At 36.8% G+C, this 25,405-nt stretch overlaps 3 protein-coding genes and 1 long non-coding RNA gene across 17 annotated transcripts; 3 read left to right on the top strand and 1 right to left on the bottom strand.

Moving 5' to 3' along the window:
• Positions 1 to 435: 435 nt before the first annotated feature.
• LOC306991905 lies at positions 436 to 6,506 on the top strand. Of its 2 annotated transcripts, XR_013796188.1 has the most exons (5): positions 436 to 524; positions 607 to 733; positions 811 to 3,292; positions 3,375 to 3,501; positions 3,579 to 6,506. It is a non-coding gene; the product is annotated as an uncharacterized lncRNA (long non-coding RNA). The 2 variants fall into 2 exon arrangements; XR_013796189.1 differs by having other exon boundaries at positions 811 to 6,506.
• Positions 6,507 to 6,561: 55 nt separating this feature from the next.
• Positions 6,562 to 12,850, top strand: hnrnpdl (heterogeneous nuclear ribonucleoprotein D-like). Of its 8 annotated transcripts, none has more exons than XR_013796186.1 (9): positions 6,588 to 6,812; positions 7,192 to 7,360; positions 7,443 to 7,604; positions 7,698 to 7,829; positions 8,768 to 8,888; positions 8,979 to 9,143; positions 11,162 to 11,261; positions 11,640 to 11,743; positions 12,460 to 12,850. XR_013796186.1 is itself a non-coding variant. In XM_079600175.1 (8 exons), the coding sequence occupies exons 1-7, from the start codon at positions 6,724 to 6,726 to the stop codon at positions 11,230 to 11,232; spliced, it is 909 nt and encodes a 302-aa protein (XP_079456301.1). In that variant the 5' UTR covers positions 6,562 to 6,723; the 3' UTR covers positions 11,233 to 11,261; positions 12,460 to 12,850. The 8 variants fall into 8 exon arrangements, 6 of the variants coding, with proteins under 6 accessions (XP_079456301.1, XP_079456300.1, XP_079456302.1 ...); XR_013796187.1 differs by having other exon boundaries at positions 7,189 to 7,360; XM_079600175.1 differs by lacking the exon at positions 11,640 to 11,743 and having other exon boundaries at positions 6,562 to 6,812.
• Positions 12,851 to 12,962: 112 nt separating this feature from the next.
• Positions 12,963 to 19,409, top strand: hnrnpd (heterogeneous nuclear ribonucleoprotein D). Of its 6 annotated transcripts, none has more exons than XR_013796183.1 (9): positions 12,963 to 13,350; positions 13,939 to 14,107; positions 14,250 to 14,411; positions 14,497 to 14,628; positions 15,847 to 15,943; positions 17,003 to 17,146; positions 17,808 to 17,902; positions 18,215 to 18,297; positions 18,983 to 19,409. XR_013796183.1 is itself a non-coding variant. In XM_079600166.1 (8 exons), the coding sequence occupies exons 1-7, from the start codon at positions 13,175 to 13,177 to the stop codon at positions 17,873 to 17,875; spliced, it is 948 nt and encodes a 315-aa protein (XP_079456292.1). In that variant the 5' UTR covers positions 12,965 to 13,174; the 3' UTR covers positions 17,876 to 17,902; positions 18,983 to 19,241. The 6 variants fall into 6 exon arrangements, 3 of the variants coding, with proteins under 3 accessions (XP_079456292.1, XP_079456291.1, XP_079456290.1); XR_013796184.1 differs by having other exon boundaries at positions 12,965 to 13,350; positions 18,215 to 18,704; XR_013796185.1 differs by having other exon boundaries at positions 12,965 to 13,350; positions 17,808 to 18,704.
• LOC306991904 (vesicle-associated membrane protein 8) lies at positions 19,396 to 25,127 on the bottom strand. The gene is made up of 3 exons (XM_079600177.1): positions 24,873 to 25,127; positions 21,368 to 21,529; positions 19,396 to 21,213 (listed from the first exon to the last, which is right to left on the bottom strand). Exons 1-3 carry the CDS (start codon positions 24,873 to 24,875, stop codon positions 21,070 to 21,072), a joined length of 309 nt encoding a protein of 102 aa, XP_079456303.1. The 5' UTR covers positions 24,876 to 25,127; the 3' UTR covers positions 19,396 to 21,069.
• Between the last annotated feature and the right edge of the window lie 278 nt (positions 25,128 to 25,405).

The raw sequence follows: 25,405 nt of genomic DNA, 5'->3' as shown, positions 1-25,405 counted from the left end.
ACAAAACGAAATACAACTGTTTTTTTTTTTTATCTTTGCAATTGTTATATTTATTTTATTTTTATTTTTTTGTGTAGTCTGAGGAATCAAATAATTGATAATAATGTACAGTCAGCCGGTCATCACTGCAACATGATTCCTGACTGACAGGGTTAGGAGGAATCCTGAAGGGAATATTGCGATAATGACAAATTAATAAATTAATCCACTTCACTGTCAACCATTCACAAATTTACTGTAGGTAAACACGGTAATAATAGGTAATACACGAAGCAAATAAAATAATATATTTTTGTTTCCCAAATGAAAACAAAGCAAAACAAGTAATACTTATAAGTATTGTAAGTGTAGCAGTATTAATTAATACGTAATGTGTATCTGGCGTACTTTTGGCCAATCCTCATGTGAGGCTCCATCCTATAAATATCGCAAATAGTCCTTCTAACGCGTTCTCTTGCTCGTCAGTGACGGAAGTTGTGTTGTGCTTCCGGGTCGCTCTCTCCGGTGCTCTGCTGTGCTGACAGGTAGGGTAGTGGCTTCGTTGTCTCCACACCAATATATTGTTCTTATCTGCAGTGATGGTTATTATGTGTTGGACGCTCATAGATCTCCGTTTCGGGGCCCAGTTTTCCATCTCGTCAGTCAGCACATTCAATAAACGCTACTGCATTATCGGTGACGTCGGCACGCGTCGAGCTGTCTCCCTCGGGTGTAAATGAATGCTGCTTGATCGGTAGGTATGCCATGATGTGTGATTATTCCTTTCATTTTTAATTAGGGTTAATGGTAATATTTGTGTGTAAACAACAGGAATGAGGCCGGTGTAACTGGAGATCGTCGCCAGCAACACTGTTGATTCGCTAGCTGCTGTTTTGCCTTCACGGCTGTTTTGCAGACGCTGTTTTGCTTATACGACTGTGTTGCAGACACTGTTTTGCTTTCACGGCTGTTTTGACCTGTACGGCTGTCTTTCCTGGACTGTTGGTTCCCCTGAACTACTGTTTGCATTATATTTATATTGTACCAGCAATTGGAGCATATTGCTGTGCGCTCGTCTTGCCATTTAATACTAAACGTTACGGGGCCATTACGCCTGCATGGCCAACAGTATGTGTCATTTGTTTCATGTGGGCTATTGTTTTTATGATGTCTGAATATAGCTCAAGGGGTTGGGGCTTTATATTATAATTTTGCTGATTATGAAGTTTGTTTTCTTGTTGTTTGTTCATTCCAATTTGGATTAATAAGTGTATTTATATTTTGTTTTATTCCTTCTTTTCTTTTCGGATTACTGGATTTATATATCTTTAGATATATATAGTTTTCTTTATACTGCCCTTTTATAACCATTGCTGGTTTTGGCAGTCATTGTCTGTACTTTCTGATAAGTGTTCCTTTCATTTAAAGATTTAGATTTTCTGTATTTTCTATTATTTTTGGTGAATCCTTGTTAAAGGAGTGTGTGTGTGCTTGTTTCATTCTTCTTTGTTTGTTACAGTGACTGAGAGCCGATGGTGGTGTTGGTGTCTGGGTGGTAGTGTCCCCTTCCGGTGTGCTGTTGACTTTCTCATCATCTTTTGTGTTCACTGTGGTGTGGTTGTGTGTTTACTGGGGAACTTTCCCTGGGATTTCTTACTGCCTCTGACTCCTTTCTCCTCCATCGGTAAGCCTCAGCATTTATACGTTTGTTATTTTGTTTTGTTTTTTTCTGTGTTCTCTTCCCCGAGAGATGGTTTTACAGTGTTTTAAATCATTGAAATAAAAGTAGTTTCTTCAAATTTGAACCCGTCTTTGGCTGTATTGTATGTGTACCTGTGTGTCCTTAATTGTATTAATATAATTCCAATAAGGGAGTAAAATCATTCCCTGGGTGAAATTCCCAGGGTGGCGTAGTCGGTGTTTTGTCTGTTCATATTTCAAATGCCACAATCTGGCGTAGTCGGCAGGGTACAATTTAACGCCAAGACGTGTTCAATTTTGTTGTTTGTTGTCTTTCTCGCTCTTTTTTTTTTTTTTGTGTGTTTTTTTGTGTTATAGGCAAAACAGCAGCTGGCTTTCTTCCTCCGCCCTTCCTATCTCCTAACGGTAGAGTTCCCCTTTGTTGGGTAGGGTTTCCCTTTGTTGGGTAGGGTAAGTATGGAGGGAGAGGTACAGGAGTTGAGCGACTTAATTGAGCAGTCAAGAGCCGATAATGAGAGGCTGCGCCAGGAACAGGCTGCGGCCGTCCCTGGACCTAGTTTCGCACCCTCTAATGCGTTACCCGGTTGTAGGGTTGTCAGGTCCCCATCTTGTCAAATGGTTGGGTGGATTTTAATTTCGTGTTGACCAACAGTAGCGGAATGGTATCTATTGTTACAGAGTGTAATTTTAAAGTTTGTCGAGCTCATGCACGTTTAGGGAGTGACCAGTTCGAGTCTTAAAAATATGGCCCGCTGAGGGTTCTGTTTTTACTTGTATCATGTTTGAGGACTCGTGTATCACTTGTTTCTCATCATTTAGCCGTCACGTTAAGAGGACTTGTGTATCACTTGTTTCTCGTCATTTAGCCGCCATGTTTGAGGACTCGTGCATCACTTGTTTCTCGTCATTTAACCGCCATGTTTGAGGACTCGTGTATCACCTGTTTCTCGTCATTTAACCGCCATGTTTGAGGACTCGTGTATCACCTGTTTCTCGTTATTTAACCGCCATGTTTGAGGACTCGTGCATCACTTGCTTCTCGTCATTTAGCCGCCATGTTTGAGGACTCGTGTATCACTTGTTTCTCGCCATTTAGCCGCCATGTTTGAGGACTCGTGTATCACTTGTTTCTCGTCATTTAGCCGCCATGTTTGAGGACTCGTGTATCACCTGTTTCTCGTTATTTAGCCGCCATGGTAAGAGGACTTGGGCATCACTTGTTTCTCGTCGAGTAGCCGTAAAGGCAGAGGACCTGTAACAAGTGCCTTACTCGTGTTTTAATCATGTTGGAGGACTTGTGTATCGCTTGTTCTCGTAAATGGTTTTAGGTGCGTGACTTCTGTGTCTACTGTTGTGCTGCCCTCTTTAGGCCCTGGAAGTGAGTAGCAAGAGTTGCTTATCGTCGGGGCGCCGATACAAAAAGCTGGGGTAGATTGTAGCAGTATTAATTAATACGTAATGTGTATCTGGCGTACTTTTGGCCAATCCTCATGTGAGGCTCCATCCTATAAATATCGCAAATAGTCCTTCTAACGCGTTCTCTTGCTCGTCAGTGACGGAAGTTGTGTTGTGCTTCCGGGTCGCTCTCTCCGGTGCTCTGCTGTGCTGACAGGTAGGGTAGTGGCTTCGTTGTCTCCACACCAATATATTGTTCTTATCTGCAGTGATGGTTATTATGTGTTGGACGCTCATAGATCTCCGTTTCGGGGCCCAGTTTTCCATCTCGTCAGTCAGCACATTCAATAAACGCTACTGCATTATCGGTGACGTCGGCACGCGTCGAGCTGTCTCCCTCGGGTGTAAATGAATGCTGCTTGATCGGTAGGTATGCCATGATGTGTGATTATTCCTTTCATTTTTAATTAGGGTTAATGGTAATATTTGTGTGTAAACAACAGGAATGAGGCCGGTGTAACTGGAGATCGTCGCCAGCAACACTGTTGATTCGCTAGCTGCTGTTTTGCCTTCACGGCTGTTTTGCAGACGCTGTTTTGCTTATACGACTGTGTTGCAGACACTGTTTTGCTTTCACGGCTGTTTTGACCTGTACGGCTGTCTTTCCTGGACTGTTGGTTCCCCTGAACTACTGTTTGCATTATATTTATATTGTACCAGCAATTGGAGCATATTGCTGTGCGCTCGTCTTGCCATTTAATACTAAACGTTACGGGGCCATTACGCCTGCATGGCCAACAGTATGTGTCATTTGTTTCATGTGGGCTATTGTTTTTATGATGTCTGAATATAGCTCAAGGGGTTGGGGCTTTATATTATAATTTTGCTGATTATGAAGTTTGTTTTCTTGTTGTTTGTTCATTCCAATTTGGATTAATAAGTGTATTTATATTTTGTTTTATTCCTTCTTTTCTTTTCGGATTACTGGATTTATATATCTTTAGATGTATATAGTTTTCTTTATACTGCCCTTTTATAACCATTGCTGGTTTTGGCAGTCATTGTCTGTACTTTCTGATAAGTGTTCCTTTCATTTAAAGATTTAGATTTTCTGTATTTTCTATTATTTTTGGTGAATCCTTGTTAAAGGAGTGTGTGTGTGCTTGTTTCATTCTTCTTTGTTTGTTACAGTGACTGAGAGCCGATGGTGGTGTTGGTGTCTGGGTGGTAGTGTCCCCTTCCGGTGTGCTGTTGACTTTCTCATCATCTTTTGTGTTCACTGTGGTGTGGTTGTGTGTTTACTGGGGAACTTTCCCTGGGATTTCTTACTGCCTCTGACTCCTTTCTCCTCCATCGGTAAGCCTCAGCATTTATACGTTTGTTATTTTGTTTTGTTTTTTTCTGTGTTCTCTTCCCCGAGAGATGGTTTTACAGTGTTTTAAATCATTGAAATAAAAGTAGTTTCTTCAAATTTGAACCCGTCTTTGGCTGTATTGTATGTGTACCTGTGTGTCCTTAATTGTATTAATATAATTCCAATAAGGGAGTAAAATCATTCCCTGGGTGAAATTCCCAGGGTGGCGTAGTCGGTGTTTTGTCTGTTCATATTTCAAATGCCACATAAGTATTGAATTAAAAGAATTTGGGGTCTTTTCTGTCCCAATAAGCAATGAAATTGTGTATAGGCTATATAATATTTAATTTTACACGTCAGCAACAGTTACGTTTCTAATTCTAACAGTTAATTATTTAAATTTAATGAAAGACAGACGTTTTTATTCCTTTATTTATTTAACAGACAGTAATAATTGATATTGAATTGAATTTCTTTTTTCTAAATGTGTTTCCTTTATTAAACAGTATTCAAGTACAAATATTAAAGGCATACTTCAACGATATGTTTTTTTTGTGTTGATACAGCATTTAGAAGAAGAAGAAAAAAAAATACAACAGAATTTTTATTTATTTATTATTAAATTAAAAAGGGGGGAGTCTGGGTCTTAAGTCTTAACATAAAGAAGCATTAAAAACATCCACTGAAGAGTTTTTGCTTAATACAAACCTTAATAAACATTTTACAGCCCTAATATATATACATTATGCTTTCAAACTGAACAGAGATGACATTAATGATACAACTTCATACAATACACAAAATATATCAACAAGATGTGCAATGTCATCTGAACATACAGGAGAAGAAAGCAAAATTAACAATGATTTGCTAAAAAAAAGAAAATGAACAAAGGAAAAAAAGGAGAAGATAAAAAAAGACCACGAGGGTAAGATATTATTTTTAACATCAGTTACAAATTAAAGTCATTACAAATTTAGGTTGTTTTTCTTATTTACTGAGGAAGAAATTGTGTTAAGGTACAATTTAAATTCTTAAAAAAAATAAAAAAATAATGCATGGTTTGTTATTGGTGAATTTACATTTATGTATATAAAATTTGCCAAGAAATGTTTTTTAATTTGTCACAAAGCAAGCTTTTTAGTGGGGTCAAAATCAAAGTATCCAAAAATTCATGTCTTTAAAGGTTGCGGATATATAAATGTTAATATTTTTCCATAAAATATAAATATATATTCAGTATAGAAACATGACCAAAATAAATGATAAACAGTTTCTGTGTAAACTTAGCAAAATGAGCATCTTGTGTCAATATATAGGTTATGTAGTCATAAAATATGTAACTGGGTAAAATGTATTTATTATTTTGAAATACATTTCCTTTACTTTATTAGTGACAAAATATTTTTGTTGTAAGGACCAACTTTTTCCAGCTTATGAATTTAAAGATAGCAGGAGATACAGAAATAATATCGTCAAGAAAAAGGTGTCTAACTTTATTATCTTTGTTTTCTGAATAACATATTTTATCTACTGGAGTTCCTATTGGCTCAGGAAAAGTAGTTGTAGTAGAAGAGTAAATTACATTTTTTAAAAGCATACAGATTCCTGATAGTATGGCTCCCATAACTATATTTAGGGGAAACTGGGATTTTGTATTCTGAAAGAAATTCGGTGTACGTCAACCATTGATCAAAAAATAAAGTTATATTTTTGTATAAAATATTTTGATTGTTCCAAATCCCCAATAATTTATGGGAACGCCTGCTTTTTAGATGCACGTGACCCGCAACAAATCCACTGCAACAGACTTCGGTGAACTCTCCAAAGGTGGCATTAATTAAAAATATTGAATAATGCAAATATTAATAAAGGTAGGCTACCTGGGCCATCTGGTAAATAGCACTGTGGTTAGATGTGTCTCGTATTTATTTACTTATTTATTTATATTTAAGCATAAATATATTTATACAGTATATACAACGAAAGAACAAATATTTTAAACACATTTAATAATTATATATTATAACATCTACTATTATATATGTATCTAAGTTACTATGTATGTGTTGTTTTATTACTGTTATTTATTATGTTAAGCCCCGCCCCCGCCCCGCCCCCGCCCCGCCCCTCCCGATTCCTCGTGCAGAGAGAGACGGATTTCGTCACTGATCTCCGTCCGCCATTTTAATCAACGCGGCACTTTATTCGTGTTGGAGTCTTTGACCTTTTAAAACCGCTGTAATATATTCTACTTTATATCTAGCGTCGGATCAAACCACACATACTCCAAAATGCAGGCCGAAGAACAAGGCGACTTCAGCACTGACGAGTTTCCAGAAGGCTCAAAAATAAACGCGAGTAAAAACCAGGAGGATGACGGGTGAGTCTCGGAGCGCGCGGCCTTCCCCGCACAGCCAAGCGCCTCGCTGCCTTCAATCACATATTTACATCCTTTATTCACATATAAGTCGTTTCAAACGCGTATATTATTAATGCGCTCAATGTTTATAGCTTAAGCTGCTCGAAAGCTATTATTATTATTCACCCGTCTGCATCGGATTTGCATGCTGGCGTTTAATGGCTTGGATTTTACTTTGGGCATTGTTAAAATTATACCGGGTTTAATGTTTTTATCATTTTACTATGTTGCATTCTTAACATGCATTACCAGCAAATGTACATGTAATATCAGAACTTGCACGATAATGCATCGTTTATTCGGTGGCGTGAAATGTATGTATTTTTTTATATTTGAGTAGGAAAATGTTCATCGGTGGACTCAGTTGGGACACCAGCAAGAAAGACCTCACCGACTACCTGTCCAAGTTTGGAGAGGTCCTGGACTGCACCATCAAAACAGACCCCATGACCGGCCGCTCCAGGGGCTTCGGGTTCGTGCTCTTCAGAGATGCCGACAGTGTCGATAAGGTACCGGCTCCCTGACTCTCACTGCTTTAGGTGAGGAGATTCCTTTGACATCATGTTCATAACAGGGTCTTCATGTGTTCAGGTGTTAGAGCTGAAGGAGCACAAGCTGGATGGCAAATTGATTGATCCCAAAAGAGCCAAAGCCATTAAGGGCAAGGAACCCCCCAAGAAGGTTTTTGTCGGAGGTCTAAGTCCAGACACAACTGAGGAGCTGATCCGGGAATACTTCGGGGCGTATGGAGATGTGAGTAACTCATCATATAAACATCTAATTATGAACATGTATGTACTTTTGATCACCACACTGGAAACCAATCTGTTATTTTTCTGTCTAAAGATTGAAAGCATTGAGCTTCCCATGGACACCAAAACAAACGAGAGGAGGGGATTCTGCTTCGTGACGTACGTGTTAGAGGATCCAGTTCAGAAACTGCTGGAGAACAGATACCATCAAATTGGATCAGGGAAGGTATGTTGATATCATCAAAATATCTTGCTGATCATCTGACTCACACACACACACTATTACCTCATTCAGTATAAATAAAACCGGTCACGGTAAGCATGTGATCTACCTAAGTATTGTCTTTTACACATTTATTTAATATTTACACTACCAATCAAATGTTTGTGGTCAATTTTTTAAAAAAAAGTTTTAGTCATCAAGGATGCATCAAACTTAGCAAAAGTCACATTAAAGACATTTAAAATGTTATAAGATTTCTATTTCAAATAAATGCTGTTCTTTTGAACTTTTATTTATTAAAGAATCATTCAATAAAAATGTATCATGGTTTACACAGAAATAAGCAGCAGCACAACTGTTTTCAATATTGATAATCAGAAATGTTTCTTGATCGTCATATCAGAGTGATTTCTGAAGGATCATGTGACACTGAAGACTGGAGTAATGATGCTTTGATCACAGGAATAAATTACATCAGTTTTGCCAACATAATTATAAAACCGCTGTGTATTTTCTCTGAAATTATTATAAAGGGTGTTTTATCAGAGGAACCGCTATTTCAACTAAACATCTATTGTGAGGTATAATATTTAATAGTTAAAACGCAGTAAAGAAATAGTTAAGGGTATGTTTTCCTTTATTTGATTTTTTATTAATTGAACACAAAAAAAACAAAGTTTAATCATTTTTATGCTGCAGTATATAGTAATAAATAGCTGTATTCACCTTCATATTGCTAAACATTTAAACATATCTTGGTGAACATGTTATGAAGGATGAAATGATATCGATTTGACCAACTTAGTTTTGTTTTGCTGTCAGGGATGCTATTAAAATGTAATAAAAAGCACATTTAAAATGCTGATTAATTGTATACTGTCGCCGTGAAGAGCTCAACACATCAGCCACATGGTAGTAATGCTGTTTCCATGTGTTGCCAGTGTGAAGTGAAGGTTGCCCAGCCTAAAGAAGTGTACAGACAGCAGCAGAACCGAGCGGACCGGGGCTTTGGAGGAGGACGGGGAGGAGGAGGAGGAGGACGAGGAGGCGGCCGAGGAAGAGGTATGCCAATCTAGAGATGGCTCTCTCTTTGGCCAGCTGCTACTTCTAGCTCTTCTTGACCTAAAGGGTTCTCTAACTCTTTCTGAACAGGACAGGGCCAAGGCTATAATCAAGGATACAACAGCTACTATGGCCAGAACTATGGAGGCTACGGCAATGGATACAACCAGGGCTATAATGGCTATTCTGGCTATGACTATTCAGGATACAACTATCCAAATTATGGCTATGGACAAGGCTATGATGAGTACAATGGTAATTTTGCACACATTTAACCCTCAGAGAGCCACGCATTGATATTTATGATGTATTTTATTTTTCACCCCATAACATGTCTTTAGGAAGCTGTTAGTTATTAAAACAATTTAATTTCGGCATCAAAAGTTGCATCAAGGTGTAGTTTGGGAAAACTCTGGGCTTTTTAGGGATTGAATTCACAACACAATTCAGCGCACAGGTTTTTGGAGAAATTATAGATTTCAACCAGTAAGGATATAGTCATGAAGTTAGATATTTAAATACAGTAAATATCACTAAAGCATGTTTTAAATATAATTAAAACATGACACTGAAGGCAAGACACCTCAGATTTATAGGGTAAAAAAAAAATAACTAACAGATGTCACCATACTTCGCCAGTGGATTGATTGGATTAAGAATTGCCAACACTTTTTTTTGTATTAGAAGTTTTCTGAAATGTTATATTGTAATTTCCAGAACCAAAAACTGGAATAAGCCAGGTTCAAAGTTTGTTTCATTTTAGATTTAAAGGTTTTTACAGAGGGGATTTTGGATTTGTCTTTTTATTTCTCCATAAATCTGAAAATACTGAAAAATCTAGAGATGTTTTTAAAAACGAAATGTTTTAAAATCAGGCTAATTGAATAGGATCAAACCCCTCAGTAAAAATCTTCAGTATATATATATATATTAGGAATAAAACGGGAAAGTTGGGTGTTTGTAAGAGCCGCTGAAGTGGAGATTTCTGACTCAGTGCAGGAGAAAAAAACGGCCTTTTTAAAGATATGTCTTGTAATCCAAATCTGCAGACTCAAATAGGTACAATAAAAGCAACACTTAAAAGTGAATTTGGGATGTTTTCTTTCCACTAGTTTGAAACCACACTTTATGAAAAGCCAAATAGTTCAAAATTGACCGATGCATGAAAAAAACTGTTTTTGCCTGTAGTGTCTCGCCTTAATTTAAAAAAAGTATATATTTTATGTCAATAAAAATTATGAAACAGCTAATTTGGAATAGTTTTTGTACCATTCATTGAATAGGCTCCATTGTGTAAGATCAATTGAAAATAGTTTGATCTCGAATTTATGTACAGAATATCAGGGCATGCAAGACTTTTCCCATCACTAGACAAACAGAACTAAAATGAAGGGGGAAAATAAATAGTGTATGTTCAGACTGCCAGCACAAATCAGATTTTTTGCATATCCAGATGAGTTTTTGAAAGTCTGGACAGCAAAAAAAAAAAAAATGCAGATTTGAAAAATTCTGATTCAAACCACAAATGTAAGTGGTTATAAATGCGATTCCTCTCATATATGTGTGTGTACTGTGTATAATTATTTTGTATATATAAATACACACATGCATGTATATATTTAATAACTTTTTGCATGTATATATTTATACGTAATTGATATTATATTTAAATATTTTATATATATAAATAACAAAATGTTCTTAAATATATACATGCATGTGTGTGTATATATATATATATATATATATACACACACAAAATAATTATACACAGAACACATACATATATTATTTAAACACAAACTTTTATTTTGGATGCGATTAATCGTTGCCCATCCCTAGTCTGGACACTCAAATCGGATTTCAAAGCGTCTCTTAATGCGACACACACAGCGATAACGTCAAAACTGGTGACTAAAATGCTGGAAGTATTCATACGGGGTTCAAAGATGGAGTTATTTGGAGAGCGAGATGATGCATTGGTTTTTAAAAGCCTCGCCACATGCATGGGTACGCCTACGTCATTACCAAAGCAACCCATGATGTGTTGGTTATGTCTGGACACACACACATAATTGATCACTTGCAATAAATAGTGCGGACAATCTGAGAAAAGATCCGATTTGCCTGCAGTCTGAGCTTTAGATGTAGTGGGTTGAGTCTTTTTGTCTCAGTCTCAGTCCCAACAAAACGGTTGTTGTTTAGTTTTTTTAGTGACTCAGTTGAATTGCTTTCTACAATTGTGCTACAGCATCTGTATTGGATTTCTGTAGGTCAAACCAGCAGTTACGGCAAGGCCTCGCGGGAGGGCGGAAACCATCAGAACAGCTACCAGCCGTATTGATGAAGTGGCTAAACGCATTCATATCAATGGTAAGGTCACACATCTTCGCCACGCTCTGGACCCGACCTCAATGTTAAAGATCAATAGACAATAATAACTAACAGCCTAAAGGCGGCCTATGCATATCAATGCAGCTGAGTTAAATACATGTCTATAGATCTTTAATCGCTAATGTTTGTGTAGCCATTTTTGCCTTTGTAGCGTGCCAGAAAAACGTAAGAGTTTTTCTGTAGGTTTTCCTTTTCCTCCTCCTGCTTTAACAGGTGATCATAAAGGAATAACATAGAGACTTGATAGCAATGCTAACAGGTAAAGTACAGCTAAAGGGGTACAGAGTAAAGGCGCCTCTCCTGATTTTTCCTTTCTTTCCCTAATTCTGATTATTGTACCTTGTTTGTACCTGCCAGCGGGGACTTCATTGCAGGCCGTGTGTCACCTGACCACGACATTCTCTGGGCGTCGCACATAGCGGGCAGAGAGCACGGCATGCACAAGAAAGCGCTGTCCTGTGGTATGGTCTCTTCAAACTTCCTGTACCAGCGTAAAACAAACAAAAAGACAAAGGAGATTCCCCCATTTTCCTTAAGTTGTTGGTTTTCGTTAACTGTTCAAAGTGTGTTTTTTCCAGGACTTTATTAACGTAACCTAAAAGTGATTCATAATAACTGCTTTGATGTATTCTCTTTTTCAATTGTAGTGCTCTTGTATTTCAGTTGTGGAGCTTCAGTGATTTATTTTCTTTGGTTTCTTCCTTAAAACGGTCCACCTCCCTTGTAAATAATTGCATAAACTCTCTCATAATGCTTGCTTTTTCTTTAGAGGCCATAGAGAACTTCAAATGGGTTCACACCTCAAGGCTTTTTCTTAAACGTAGCCTTTAAAGATCATATGTAAAAGTGGGTTTACGAAGCCATTAAAAGCTGACAAATCTGTGTTAGACAGACTCACACATTGGCTAAAATGCAAATGACATTGCGATTTTCAGGTTAAGAGACGTTTGGGCTCGCTCCTCGAATGGTCGACCGGCCTCTTGGAGCTGAAGCTTTTGCTGGCTTATGAGCTGTTTTGTCGATCTAAGACGTCGAACATATGATCTTTAATCTTTAATGATGACTTTCCTAGTTTAAAATCGACAGCTCAAGAAGTTAAACACTGAAACATGGACGTGCTGTTTTTATTTGACGTGTCCAAATCGGAGTGGTTCATCTTGTGTATCTTCTCTTGTAGGTCGACAGGCTGACTTCGACATTGCTCCTCGGAGGCAGCTTGTGGAATCCTGTCCGTAAACAACTATTAATATGTTATCCGGTCCTCTGGGGACAAATTCAGTGTCTGACCTTGTAAATAGCGAGACGTTTTGTTTCCAAGTTTGTCTTATTCTGTGCTTTGTTCAGATCGAACCTGTAGGTTTTGTGCTGATGTGTTCTTAAGTCTTGATTAGGAAAAGTGTCCTTTATTTTGTATTTTAGTTCTTTTCCTGACGTTTTTTGGATAAAGGGATTAAAAAATGGGAAACAATTTTGTTGTGCTGTGTTTTCATTTTTTTCTCTTGAGTTATACAGTACCTGTAATATTACCTGCGTTATAACAAAAAATAAATATTAACTTTTCACATCGTTGGGGGTGTACAGACTAAGTTATATTCATATCAGAGGTGCATAATAAGCGGGATAACAATTCCAAAAAAAAAAAAAAATGCAACAAATATGCGTAAGAGTTGCGTCACGATTTCGAGTGACGTCATCACGTTCAACTTCCGTTACGCCGCCATTTTGTGAATGGACGCCGTTGCTATCGACATCCCGAAAAGAGACTGAAATAAACGCGATTCTGAGCCCAATTAACACGATATACTGTCATTTCGGTTCAGTTACAATCTTTGACGCTTTCTTCAAAAGAACACGACGTGATTGCGCGCGGTTTCGCCGAGAATTGAACAAAGATGTCGGAGGAGCAGAATCTGGGCGAAGACTCGATGATGATGATGAAGATGGAGGATGATGATGAAGAGGGTCTGGGTGAAGACCAGATGCCGGGCGCTGATGAAGAGGGCGGGCAGGGACAGGGGGAGGCGGAGGGCTCCAAGATAGATGCCAGCAAGAATGAGGAGGATGAAGGGTGAGTAACGTTAACTTACCGGTAAACACCACGGAGAGAGACCGCAGTAAATAAACAGCAATTTAGACATTTCCTTATAATAATAGATCCGTTCAGTCATTTTTGTACATCGTTAAGAGTCTATTTGACTTTACGTAACGCGTTTCGTTCAAACAAGTACAAATTTCAGCTAATTTTCTGTTAGTCAATATATATATATATATTTTTTCCTGCATAGGCCAAACTGTAACCTAACTTACATGACGCGAATCTACATTTGTCGGGCCGGGTATAATTGTGAATATTCATTAGTCGTGTAGCTTTTTCCGAACACATTTGCCTTTCAAATGCAAGCTCGTCAAATGTCAGAACGTCTTTTCAAAAGAGAAACTCAATAAACTTGGTGTTTGTGTTCACAGTGTGTTGTTTTGTCAGTATTGTATATTATTATTTCATAAATACATGACTAACTTACATGTCAAAGTAAGGCTTGAAACATAAACAAGTAACGTTAGTAATTGACCTTGGTTTTTTAGACGATTTATGATTTCTGTAACTCACCTCAATATCTTCAGCCACCGTGTGTTCTCACGTCAGTTTTGTTTTCAGGAAAATGTTTGTTGGAGGCTTGAGTTGGGACACTACTAAGAAAGACCTGAAGGATTACTTCAGCAAATATGGAGAGGTGGTTGACTGCACCCTGAAACTGGATCCTTTGACAGGCCGGTCCAGAGGATTTGGCTTTGTTCTGTTTAAAGAAGCTGACAGTGTGGAAAAGGTATCTTTGCAGATAGTTTTGTGTGTGCATTCATGTGCTTATTATCATTACGCTATTAGTTGAGCAGTATAAAAGGTTTGTATCAGTTATTGCTGAGGCAACCTTGATCGAATCAAAGTCTGATATCTGATCCGTGTCAAAGGTGATCACGCAAAAGGAGCACAAACTGAATGGAAAAGTGATTGACCCTAAGAAAGCAAAGGCCATGAAGTCCAAAGAGCCTGTGAAGAAGATATTTGTGGGAGGTCTTTCCCCAGATACTCCAGAAGAGAAGATCCGAGAGTACTTTGATGGCTATGGAGAGGTATGGAGAATTTTTTTATTCTATATATATATACAGTATATGTAAATATAATATAATTTGCATTTCTTCTCTATATTTTCCCTAGGTGGATTCCATTGAGCTGCCAATGGAGAATAAAACAAATAAAAGACGAGGTTTTTGTTTCATTACATTTAAAGAGGAGGAACCAGTAAAGAAAATTATGGAGAAGAAGTACCACAACATCGGTTTAAGTAAGGTAAAGTCTTAAATGTCCTAATGTGCATGATTCAGTCATTTGACATACATTACATTTAAACATAATTATTACATTGCTTTGTTATTCTAAAACAATCTAATTTAAAAGTGTTTTCCCATAGTTTTTGTATCATAGATAAAATGTAATCAAAACAAAGTGAAGAAATTATGATTTGTACAAATTGATTAAAATCTACAGTGCCCCACACATGATATGCGGGAAAAACAGATATTGTGGCCGCAAATTAAGAATTTGTTCTCACAACTAAATAATCCGTGGCCAAGTTTTTTTTTTAAACATGTTTTTCATATTCTAGAGATGCACCGATTACTTTTACCTAAACTGAATAATAAAAACAAGTTTAAATGGGTAAATATTTTTTTATTTTCTTCTGTGACATAGCCTACTCCAGTTCTGTTAAAACACACTAGACATGCAAATTCTGCACTTTTTGTGTGAAATCATATTTATTTTGTCCATCAAAAGTGTGCTTTCACTTTAATTGATCCTGCTTGCCGCTCGCGCGCTGCTCCTGTACACTCCTGCTCGCGTGTGAACGCACTCATTGATTAACATGCACGCCGGAAAATCCGCGCTGCTCACGCTTGCGCTGTGAAATGGCCGTAATTCACGAGGTTTCCTACATGTGCGTTCCGTGTGCACGTGTGATGCTGTGCGATGTTGATCATGCGTCACCCGAGTGCATTTGACCGCCATTAAATCGCCATATGTCAGACTGACCGGCCAATCACGTGAAAATCTGCCAATTCCGGTCACCAGCCGATTCAATCGGTGCATCTCTATCACATACTGTACATCATCGCAGCCCCTCTATTACCAGTCTGTCTGAAATGCAGATTTCTACTAAGCTCCTCCTTCTGAAAAGCCCCAAGTGCTCTGATTGGCCAGCTGACCTAGTGCGTTGTGATTGGCCGAACACCTCAGGTGTGTGCCGGAAATGTAACGGCCCTTACCATAATCACGAGCTTTGGCTTCCAAGACTTCCGAAGCCGTTATAAACACAGTTAATAATGTCGTCGGTTTTACCGGATCGGTTCATACTCTGCCTTGTTGGCGTTGTACTCTCTCAGGTTCAGGAAGCTGTCCTGCTGTACGTTTGTTTCTTTTTGTGGTGAAATGCTCTTGACGGCCTTTGTGAGACTGATCATGTGCAATGGCTCTTTCTGTTAGTGAGGTGTAATGTGTGTGTGTGTGCAGTGTGAGATCAAGGTGGCGATGTCGAAGGAGCAGTACCAGCAGCAGCAGCAGTGGGGCGGGAGAGGAGGATACCCCTCCAGGTCCCGAGGGAGAGGAGGTGATGACCGACACACTACATTGTCCCGTGATAAAGCTCAGACTAAAGAATGGCCGTAATCAAGAGTGCAGGAATTGGTCGAAATGGTGTCAGAAATTTTATTGGATGGATGTTAAAATGTAATGATAGAAAAATTTATTTAAAGAAATTCAACATGCCTTGAGAAACAACAAAACATAATTCTATAATTAGTTTGGACTAATGATATGTTGGATAAAAGTTTTTATTAGATACACTAAGTACTATAGAGTGCAACAGTTTGGTTCTGGAAGTACAAAAAAAACTTATAAATCTTCAAATACGGCTCTACTGCGAGCTACGAGGTTGTTAGCCAATTCTATTTGCTTCTGTTGAAGCCAGTTCACTTATTTTTTGTTAAAATAATAATTTAACTGTGAAATTCATGGTGAAAAACTACATTACCCACGATGCTGTACAGAAAATTACACCAATCAGAGTCGAAACTAGCAAAACTGAGTCAAAAGATATTGTTAGCTCCGCCCACTCCCATGAAACACTGCAAATTATCTATATTTAAACGAGTAGTTTTTGCTTCTAAAAAAAGTTTATTTCCCTCAGTAAAGCCGTTTAGTTCGCAGTCTTGTATTTTTGTCAGATGTTCAAATACTTTTTTTGCTTCACATTAAAGTTTGTAATGTTATGATTCTCCTCGTAGCTGATTGGCTAGGTTCATGGCTTTGAAAGCTTTAAAAATCTTTATGGGAGAAATGAATGGAAAAAATCCTTCCGGAGCTTTTCTGGAAAAGTGGGCGGGCGCTGCACTCTATAACAAGGTCAATTATCACAAAAAAAAAAAAAAAAATACCATGAAGAGAAATGTGGCAACATTATCAATATGACTGGAAATCAGTTTGTAACCAGTTTGACCAAATTTAATCCCATTTGAATTTTACGTTCCTCTAATTCAAAATGTGAATTTCATGTCCTGGATTATGTTTGAAACCCCAAATCCACATCCATCCTGAATTTCTTCTGTTATGACGCAGTTGCGGTCTCTTTATTATATTAATTGTGCCACACGTTTGGTTTCTGCCACAGGTCCCAATCAGAACTGGAACCAGGGATACGGGAACTACTGGAATCAAGGTTATGGAAATTACGGGAACTATGGCTACAACAATCAAGGCTATGGTGGATACGGGGGCTATGATTACACGGGTTACAACAACTACTACGGATATGGTGACTACAGCAGTATGTAATACTGTTTGTGAACGCACAGATGACAAAACTAAGGATATATTGTATCGTGGATTGTCGGTACTCGACCCGGACTATGACAATTGTGCACTAAATTATCTGAGCAGAATGCACATGCTTGTATGATACATGCCTTACGCTTTGAGAGAAAACTCTAGAACGTTTGCTGCAGTTGCTTTTTGTCTTACAGGGAAGGAAGGCTCGCTTGCACAAAGCTACATTGTACATATGTATTATAATAACTATGGTGCTAAATATAGAAAGGGATGTCTTTAGCTTCAAAACACATTTGTCAAAGTGCCTTTGAATCCATTGGATAGTAACTGAACGTGTAAATCTGTAGGCCATGCAAAAAAAAAAAAAAAAAAAAACGGCCGCTGGACAGTGGCTTGTTTTTTTTTAGAAGAAAATAAACAGTTTTCAAACATTCACCCATTTACTCCACAAATTTTTGTCTCTCACCATATTTTCAGAATACAGTATTTTCAGTGCGATTAACGTAAGTATGTCGCAAGCATCACAAAATTGGCTCTGAAACCCGAATGTTTTCTAAGAAGCGTCTTTCTCAGAGATCTTCTCGAGCGAGCGTACCGTACGCCACCAACACATTTGCGTTGTTTCTGTTTTGTGCTCCCAACTCTAGATCAGCAGAGTGGCTACGGCAAATCCCCGAGGCGAGGCGGCCATCAAAACACTTACAAGCCGTACTAACCTTTAAACGCCAGCGGACACGTGCAGGTACGTGCTCGCGTTGCTCACGCGACGCATCCTTAGCTTCCTAAATCATCACCATTTGATCTTATTTCGTAATGTACATTGCTTAATTTTGTTTTTCTCTAAAGTTTCACAGCACCCTGAAGTGCTTTACAGTAGTGGTAACATAGAGACTTTTGGCAGTAATGTAACAGTGGCCATTTTGTAACTGTAAAAAGTAACAGGTACAGTACTGCTAAATGGGAAAATACCAGAAAATATGGAATTGCAAGGCAAGAAAACCCAAGAATGTTGTCTTCTCCTAACTCTGACATATACCTTGTTTGTACCTGCCAGCGGGGACTTCCTTGCAGGCCATGAGCTGACTTCCCGATTGTCTCAGGGTACGAGAGGCGTACGCTCTCGAATGCTCCCATTTGGTATGGTCTTCCAACATCCTGTATACCAATTGTAAAAAAAACAACAGCAGCTACAGCAACAAAACAAACAAAAAACATAAAAAGGACACGTCAAGCTTTTGTTTTCCTCTTGGGATTGCTTTTATCTAATGGTATCTTTAATTTAATGCCATTTTTTACAGGCACCATCACGTAATGGTAAAATATGACGAGAGCCGGAATAAAATTAACTGTTGACTTGTCTCTGGACTTTCCAGGGTTAATGCTCGCTCTTCTTTACTTGTAGCTCGTGTAAGCTGTAATTTCCTGTAGTCCATGAGCTACACGCCGGCTTGTTCTCGGATGCCGCCACTGCGCCGGAGAAGTGCTTTTTTAATATTTGCTTTGTGTGATTTTTCTACTGACAGCGGTGGAAAAAGCTTCACCTTGTAAACCATTGTAAATCTAACAAATTCTCTTTTTTTATTTATTTTTTTAACCTTTCGAGATCTTGGAAAAGTCGTATTGTTTATATGAGAACTTGTAATGCTTTCCTTTTGTGTTTTAATTTCCATCAGTTCAAGGTTATGCATTAAAATGTTTAATTTAATTTCACAATTTCAAAGTCACGGCTTGTCTCCTTATTGACATTAATTGGGATTCCTAAGCATTTTACGAGGTTGCGTTTTTCATAAGCGTAATTAATATCGTCCTCTTTGTTTTTCAGACGGAAGGGCGGATCGAAAGCGACCCGCGAGAGGAGAAAACGAGAGTTGATCGACACGTTACTACACTTTGGTCGCCAGTTCAAATCTGAAATTACTTTCAAGGACTTGCGCTAAAGTTTCCAGTGTTATTTCAATTGATATTGAATTTTTAATGTTATTTTTGCTGTTCTAATCTAGAGCTTGTGAGAGTTTATAATCATGTGTCTTGTACATTTCTGTGTTGAGTGCAATGAATTGTAGAGAGCCCAAATCATTTGTATACAAGTCTATTAATTTATTGCTTACAAGTGCGTAGGCCATTTAACATTCATTTCATATTGCAGTATTTTGCTACAGAGTCATGTAAACCATTGAAAAATGCAACGAAATAAAGTGTATGAACCTTAAGCCTGTTATTTCTTTAGAGATTAAAGTAATAGTTCACCCAAGAATGAAGATTGTCATCATTTATTTGCCTTTGTGTCATTTCAAACCCGTGTTTTTCTCAGGAGGCGAATCCGCGCTGCTGTTTCCAGTGCAATAAAAGTCAAAGGTGCCGGAGTCCAGCTCTAAAACCACAGAGAAGCGTCATAAAAGCAGTCGTAATGACGTGTGTGTTATTCCAAGTCCTCTGACGGGATATTGGAAAAGCACACGAGTAATGTAGACTACACTTTTATGGTGCTCATTTTTGAAGATTAACAGTAAATTGAAAATATAAATCTCTATTATTATATTCCAGAATTAAAGTAATTTAACTTTTGGGTGAACTGTTCCTTTCAATGGTTCATTTTATCAAAAATATATTAATTTTTTTCACACTATACAAGTTCATGTCAATCAGTATTTCCTATAAAGAACACGTTAGTTTGTCCCAAATGATGCACTTCTGCATATAGAATCTGTGCACTATATGACATTTATGAGGTTATTTTGTCATCTGTCAATCACAGCCTGATAGCCCCTCCCCCTGCCGTATCAGTTGAGAACATAAAGTGTCCAACATTCCATGTTTTCATGTAATGATCATCCGGGTGTTTAACGCGCACACATTCTATTTGGAATTTTCAGTGTGAACACTCTAATCAGGATATATACTACAAGACGTCATAGAATAGTGCATAAGTACGCCAATTGGGACGCACCTGACGTCTATATAGGTTATACGTCCTCTTGACAAACACACTGACTGATACATCGCAAGGGTTTGAGTTTAAACTTAAAGATATTGAAAAAACTCTCCGAACTAAACTCAGTCCAGAACTTATAGGTATACAATGTGTCACGAGTACAAAGTGATTTCACAGTCGTTAAAGCTCGCAGACACATTCCAGGAATCATACGGGTCATATAACAGCCACACTGAGGACTTCAAGGGCTACTGGAAGTGCGCAGGGTTTAAATGAAATGTAATTATAATTTAAATAGTTTCCCGATGAATGATGAACATGTCAAGCGCAGTCTCAAAGTAAATCTAATAATACATCCTAAAACATGTTCCAGTTATATGCCTTGTGCTGTATTTAGTCCTATAACATCATTATAACACCCTAAAAAAAAACAATGCATGTTTATAGAAGCCCAGATTTACATACGGGTGAAACTCAAAATATTAGAATATGGTGCAAAAGTTCATTTATTTCAGTAATTCAACTTAAAAGGTGAAACTAATATATTATATAGACTCATTACATGCAAAGTGAATTATATTTGTTATAATTTTGATGATTATGGCTTACAGATATGAAAATCTTACAATATTCTAATTATGAATTTTGGGTTTTCATAAACTGTTAGCCATAATCATCAAAATTATAACAAATAAAGGCTTGATATATCTCACTTTGCATGTAATAAGTCTATATAATATATTAGTTTCACCTTTTAAGTTGAATTACTGACATAAATGAACTTTTGCACCATATTCTAATATTTTGACGTTCACCTGAAATGTCATTATAACAAAAATAGCAATTTATCTATACATAAATCCATGTAGTTACATAGTTACTTATACAATTTATGGAATGAAATGTAATTACTGTGTGTTCCTGAAAAAATAGAGATTATTGAAATGCATGATGTTTTGCAACGCAGCCGCTGGTGTTTATGTGGGAATCACACCTGTCGCAAACAGAATGATCAACACGATGATGGCCAGCACCACCACACCAATTATAATCATCATCTTGGTGTTCCTCCACCACATCTTCCTGGCGACACGCGTGGACGTCTTCTGGAACGAGTCGGCCTGGGCAGGACGAGACCATTGCAGGAATAATTCAATGTTTTATGACTGGTTTGATCAACTAACATCATAATTCATTCACGTATGTTCTTTTGAGGCCTTAGAAAAGATCCCCATTGCAAGACATGTATATACTGGTGTGATGTTAGCCCTTTACCGTAGCTTGGAGATCGTCAGTCTTTCCGATCAGGTCGTCCAAGCGCTCTCCTCTCTCCAGAACTTTGTTGATGTTGTCTTTGAGAATCACTTTAACATCGTTGACTTGCTCCTGAACTTGATTGAATTTGCTGGGCGCTGGTGTTTCGGTGTTGTAGTCCGCCTACATTATACAGAGACAAAACTGAGGAAACCGCTGGGCCAAACATGACAATATTTCAAAGTGTACCGATAAAAATTATTTTTGTGGTACTACTAAGTAAATACTACAGAAAAAAACTGTAATTTACATGAAAAAGAATAAAAAAACAACAAAGAAAATTCAATATTAGTGCTACAATCGTGTAGAAATTAAAGAGTAAATATCAACGTTATAAAATTACTCAACATTTCTGATACTGGTGTTCCCATCATGCACTGGGCCTTGAGTATTTAATGAGGTTGATTTTTCGCTGTTTTCCAGCTGTATTTACACTGTTTTATCATTGCTTTTGTTGTTAGGATTAGTAACTTGCCATTTTGTGACATTTGGAGTTCATTTTCTACTCACATTTAAACACATTCAAACACAAAAACGATCCATCAAATGTTACCGTCATTGTGTATTGTCTACCAGGTATTGAGGTCTCTGCGTTCACTGTGAACCCTAACACTGAAAATAATTAACTGGTTTGAGTCGGACAAACTTAAATTAAACTAATTAGTTCGGTCAAATTCACTTTTATGAGTATTTAGCACTTTCTTTTTCTTTCAAGTTCACAGAACTGATATATTTTAAGTAAACTGAACTGCTTCGTTGTTTTGAGTTTCATGAAATTATTTATTTTAATTTAGACGAACTTAAAGTTTCACTGAAACGACTGGGATGTCTATTTCCCAGCATGCTTTGCCGATGGCACTCGAAAGGGAGAGTAAATGCTCAAATTAAGTGTAATATAATGTTTTTTTTGTGTGCAAGATTGTTAAGTGGGAGTTTTAAGTTTTACATTTTAAAAATTTACTTAAAAAGAAGTGTGTGAAATTTACTTAAAAAATATGTGTGAAATTTACTTAAAAAATAAGTGTGTGAAACTTACATAAAAATAAGTGTGTGAAATTTACTTAAAAAATATGTGTGAAATTTACTTAAAAAATAAGTGTGAAATTTACTTAAAAAATAAGCGTGTGAAATTTACTTAAAAAAATATGTGTGTGAAATTAACTTTAAAAATATGTGTGTGAAATTAACTTAAAAAATATGTGTGAAATTTACTTAAAAAATAAGTGTGTGAAATTTACTTAAAACATATGTGTGTAAAATTTACTTAAAAAATATGTGAGTGAAATTTACTTAAAACATAAGTGTGTAAAATTAACTTAAAAAATAAGTGTGTGAAATTAACTTAAAAATAAGTGTGTGAAATTTACTTAAAAAATAAGTGTGTGAAATTTACTTTAAAAATATGCGTGTGAAATTTACTTTAAAAATAAGTGTGTGAAATTTACTTAAAAAATCTGTGTGAAATTTATTTAAAAAATCTGTGTGTGAAATTAACTTAAAAAATATGTGTGAAATTTACTTAAAAAATAAGTGTGTGAAATCTACTTAAAAAATATGTGTGTGAAATTTACTTAAAAAATAAGTGTGTGAAATTAACTTAAAAAATAAGTGTGTGAAATTAACTTAAAAAATAAGTGTGTGAAATTTACTTAAAAAAATAAGTGTGTGAAATTAACTTAAAAAATAAGTGTGTGAAATTTACTTAAAAAATAAGTGTGTGAAATTAACTTAAAAAATAAGTATGTGAAATTTACTTAAAAAATAAGTGTGTGAAATTTACTTAAAAAATCTGTGTGTAAAATTTACTTAAAAAATATGTGTGTGAAATTTACTTAAAAAATAAGTGTGTGAAATTTACTTTAAAAATAAGTGTGTGAAATTTACTTAAAAAATCTGTGTGAAATTTATTTAAAAAATCTGTGTGTGAAATTAACTTAAAAAATATGTGTGAAATTTACTTAAAAAATAAGTGTGTGAAATCTACTTAAAAAATATGTGTGAAATTTACTTAAAAAATAAGTGTGTGAAATTAACTTAAAAAATAAGTATGTGAAATTAACTTAAAAAATAAGTATGTGAAATTTACTTAAAAAATAAGTGTGTGAAATTTACTTAAAAAATCTGTGTGTGAAATTAACTTAAAAAATCTGTGTGTGAAATCTACTTAAAAAATATGTGTGAAATTTACTTAAAAAAATCTGTGTATGAAATTAACTTAAAAAATATTAGTGCACAAAGTTGCCAAAGACAAATTAAGTAAATTTGAGTTATTGTTTTTGGTCAGAAATGAACCCGGGCTCGGGCCGGATGTTCCGGCGTCCATTTGTAGAACCTTTCAGGGGTTCCCATCATTTTATTACTTGTGTTTTAATTCATTTTTAATTTTAATAACATTTTATGACTTAAACAGCATGTAAACATACTTTATCACTACATTTTTAAATAACCTGTTAAATATGGAAGTATTATGCAATTATTGAAGACGACACAAAACACTTTCATATCGTTCATAGCTTTAAAGAAACCTTGCATTTGCAGAATCATTGGTTCAAATAAATCATTTATAATGAAATGTGTAAAACATCACTGTTAAAGGACTAGTAGAGGAAACACCACAGACTCAACAATAAACAAAACAATATAACTTACTCCCAAAAACAAAACATGGTCAAAACAATGTCAAATCTGAAACCTTGAAACATTTGAAACAGAAACAGTGTATGATAAATAATGATGATGAAATATTACATCCAGGGATATTAATGTCATCCGGCTGGTTCATGTTCAGTTAGAGTAAGTGGATCTTAAATGATCCAAACATAACATTGTTTGCCAGAACATGTTGAACATTAAGAGCAAAGCAACAGTTTCATCAATTACAGTTTTAGAGTAAAAAAAAGAAGAAAAAGTGCGTTATGAGTTTTGAAAGATGACAAGGTTCAGATATTAGTGTGGAAATATTGCATTTTTAACCAGAAAAGTGGGATCTGTTGGTTTGACAGCCTTGCTTTGAAAGAAAGAGACCGACAGAGATGAATAATATGATAGATGATCAATCTCCTGCTACAGTAATTTCATCAAATTCAAGATCTTGTTTAAAACATAATGGTTATTTTGATAGACATCAGCCAACACACTAGTACTACTGTACTGCGGTTAGAAGAAAGCTACATCAATAATATCATTATTGTTTCATTGTTTCCTTCGCCATAGACTTCCTGACTGCCAACTGAAGTCAGTCCAAAGATCTGGATGAAGTCAGTCGTCACATAATGACAGCGTCGTCATATTCTGTCAACTATAAAACACCTCAATATTCAACTTCATGTGTTCACTATCTTTGATCATGTCACACTTCCTTTGAACACACACACATCGACTCAGCAGGCCGGGCAAACCCTTGAACAAATAACCATTTAAATAAACATTTAACTAACAAACAGCCGAGGCTTTCTAGGGCGCTTACCATTCTGGTGCTTCTGTGAGACTTCCTCAAACGCTCAACTGTCACTGCCGAGGGGTTTCCACAGGTCAGGCTGAGCTCGAGATCATAGCGTACGACTTCAGGAGGGAACTTCTCAGTCTCGTGAGCTACAGCAACACAAGCACAAAAGAACAGGATGAAACATTACTGAACTCATTTGCAAACAGAGCTTCCCCTCCCAGACAGATTGTACATTAACCAGCACGACACTTCCTGCTGGCCCCTCCCCCTCCGCGCGACGGCCACGCCCACATTCAACTGGCTCCTCCCCCTCAGCACACTGGCCCCGCCCACCGTCTGCTGCCGAGCCTCTGGTCTGCTGCTTCTCATCAGGTCTGGTATAGTGCAGAGTTTGCTATGGCTGGTTTTGGGAAGTATCATCTGTACAAATACATTTGCATGTATTAAAATATGTTATGGTCCACCTAGCCCATCATCATCATCACTATGTTTCTTTAAATATGTCACTTTAGACTGACATCTTTTTTTAAATATGATTCGAAATGGTCCTAAAA

This window comes from Phoxinus phoxinus, assembly GCF_949152265.1.
Source record: "Phoxinus phoxinus genome assembly, chromosome: 23".
Classification (NCBI taxonomy): Eukaryota; Metazoa; Chordata; class Actinopteri; order Cypriniformes; family Leuciscidae; genus Phoxinus; species Phoxinus phoxinus.
The sequence above is the reverse complement of the archived record's forward strand: the minus strand, read 5'-3'. Positions and strand labels throughout refer to the sequence as shown.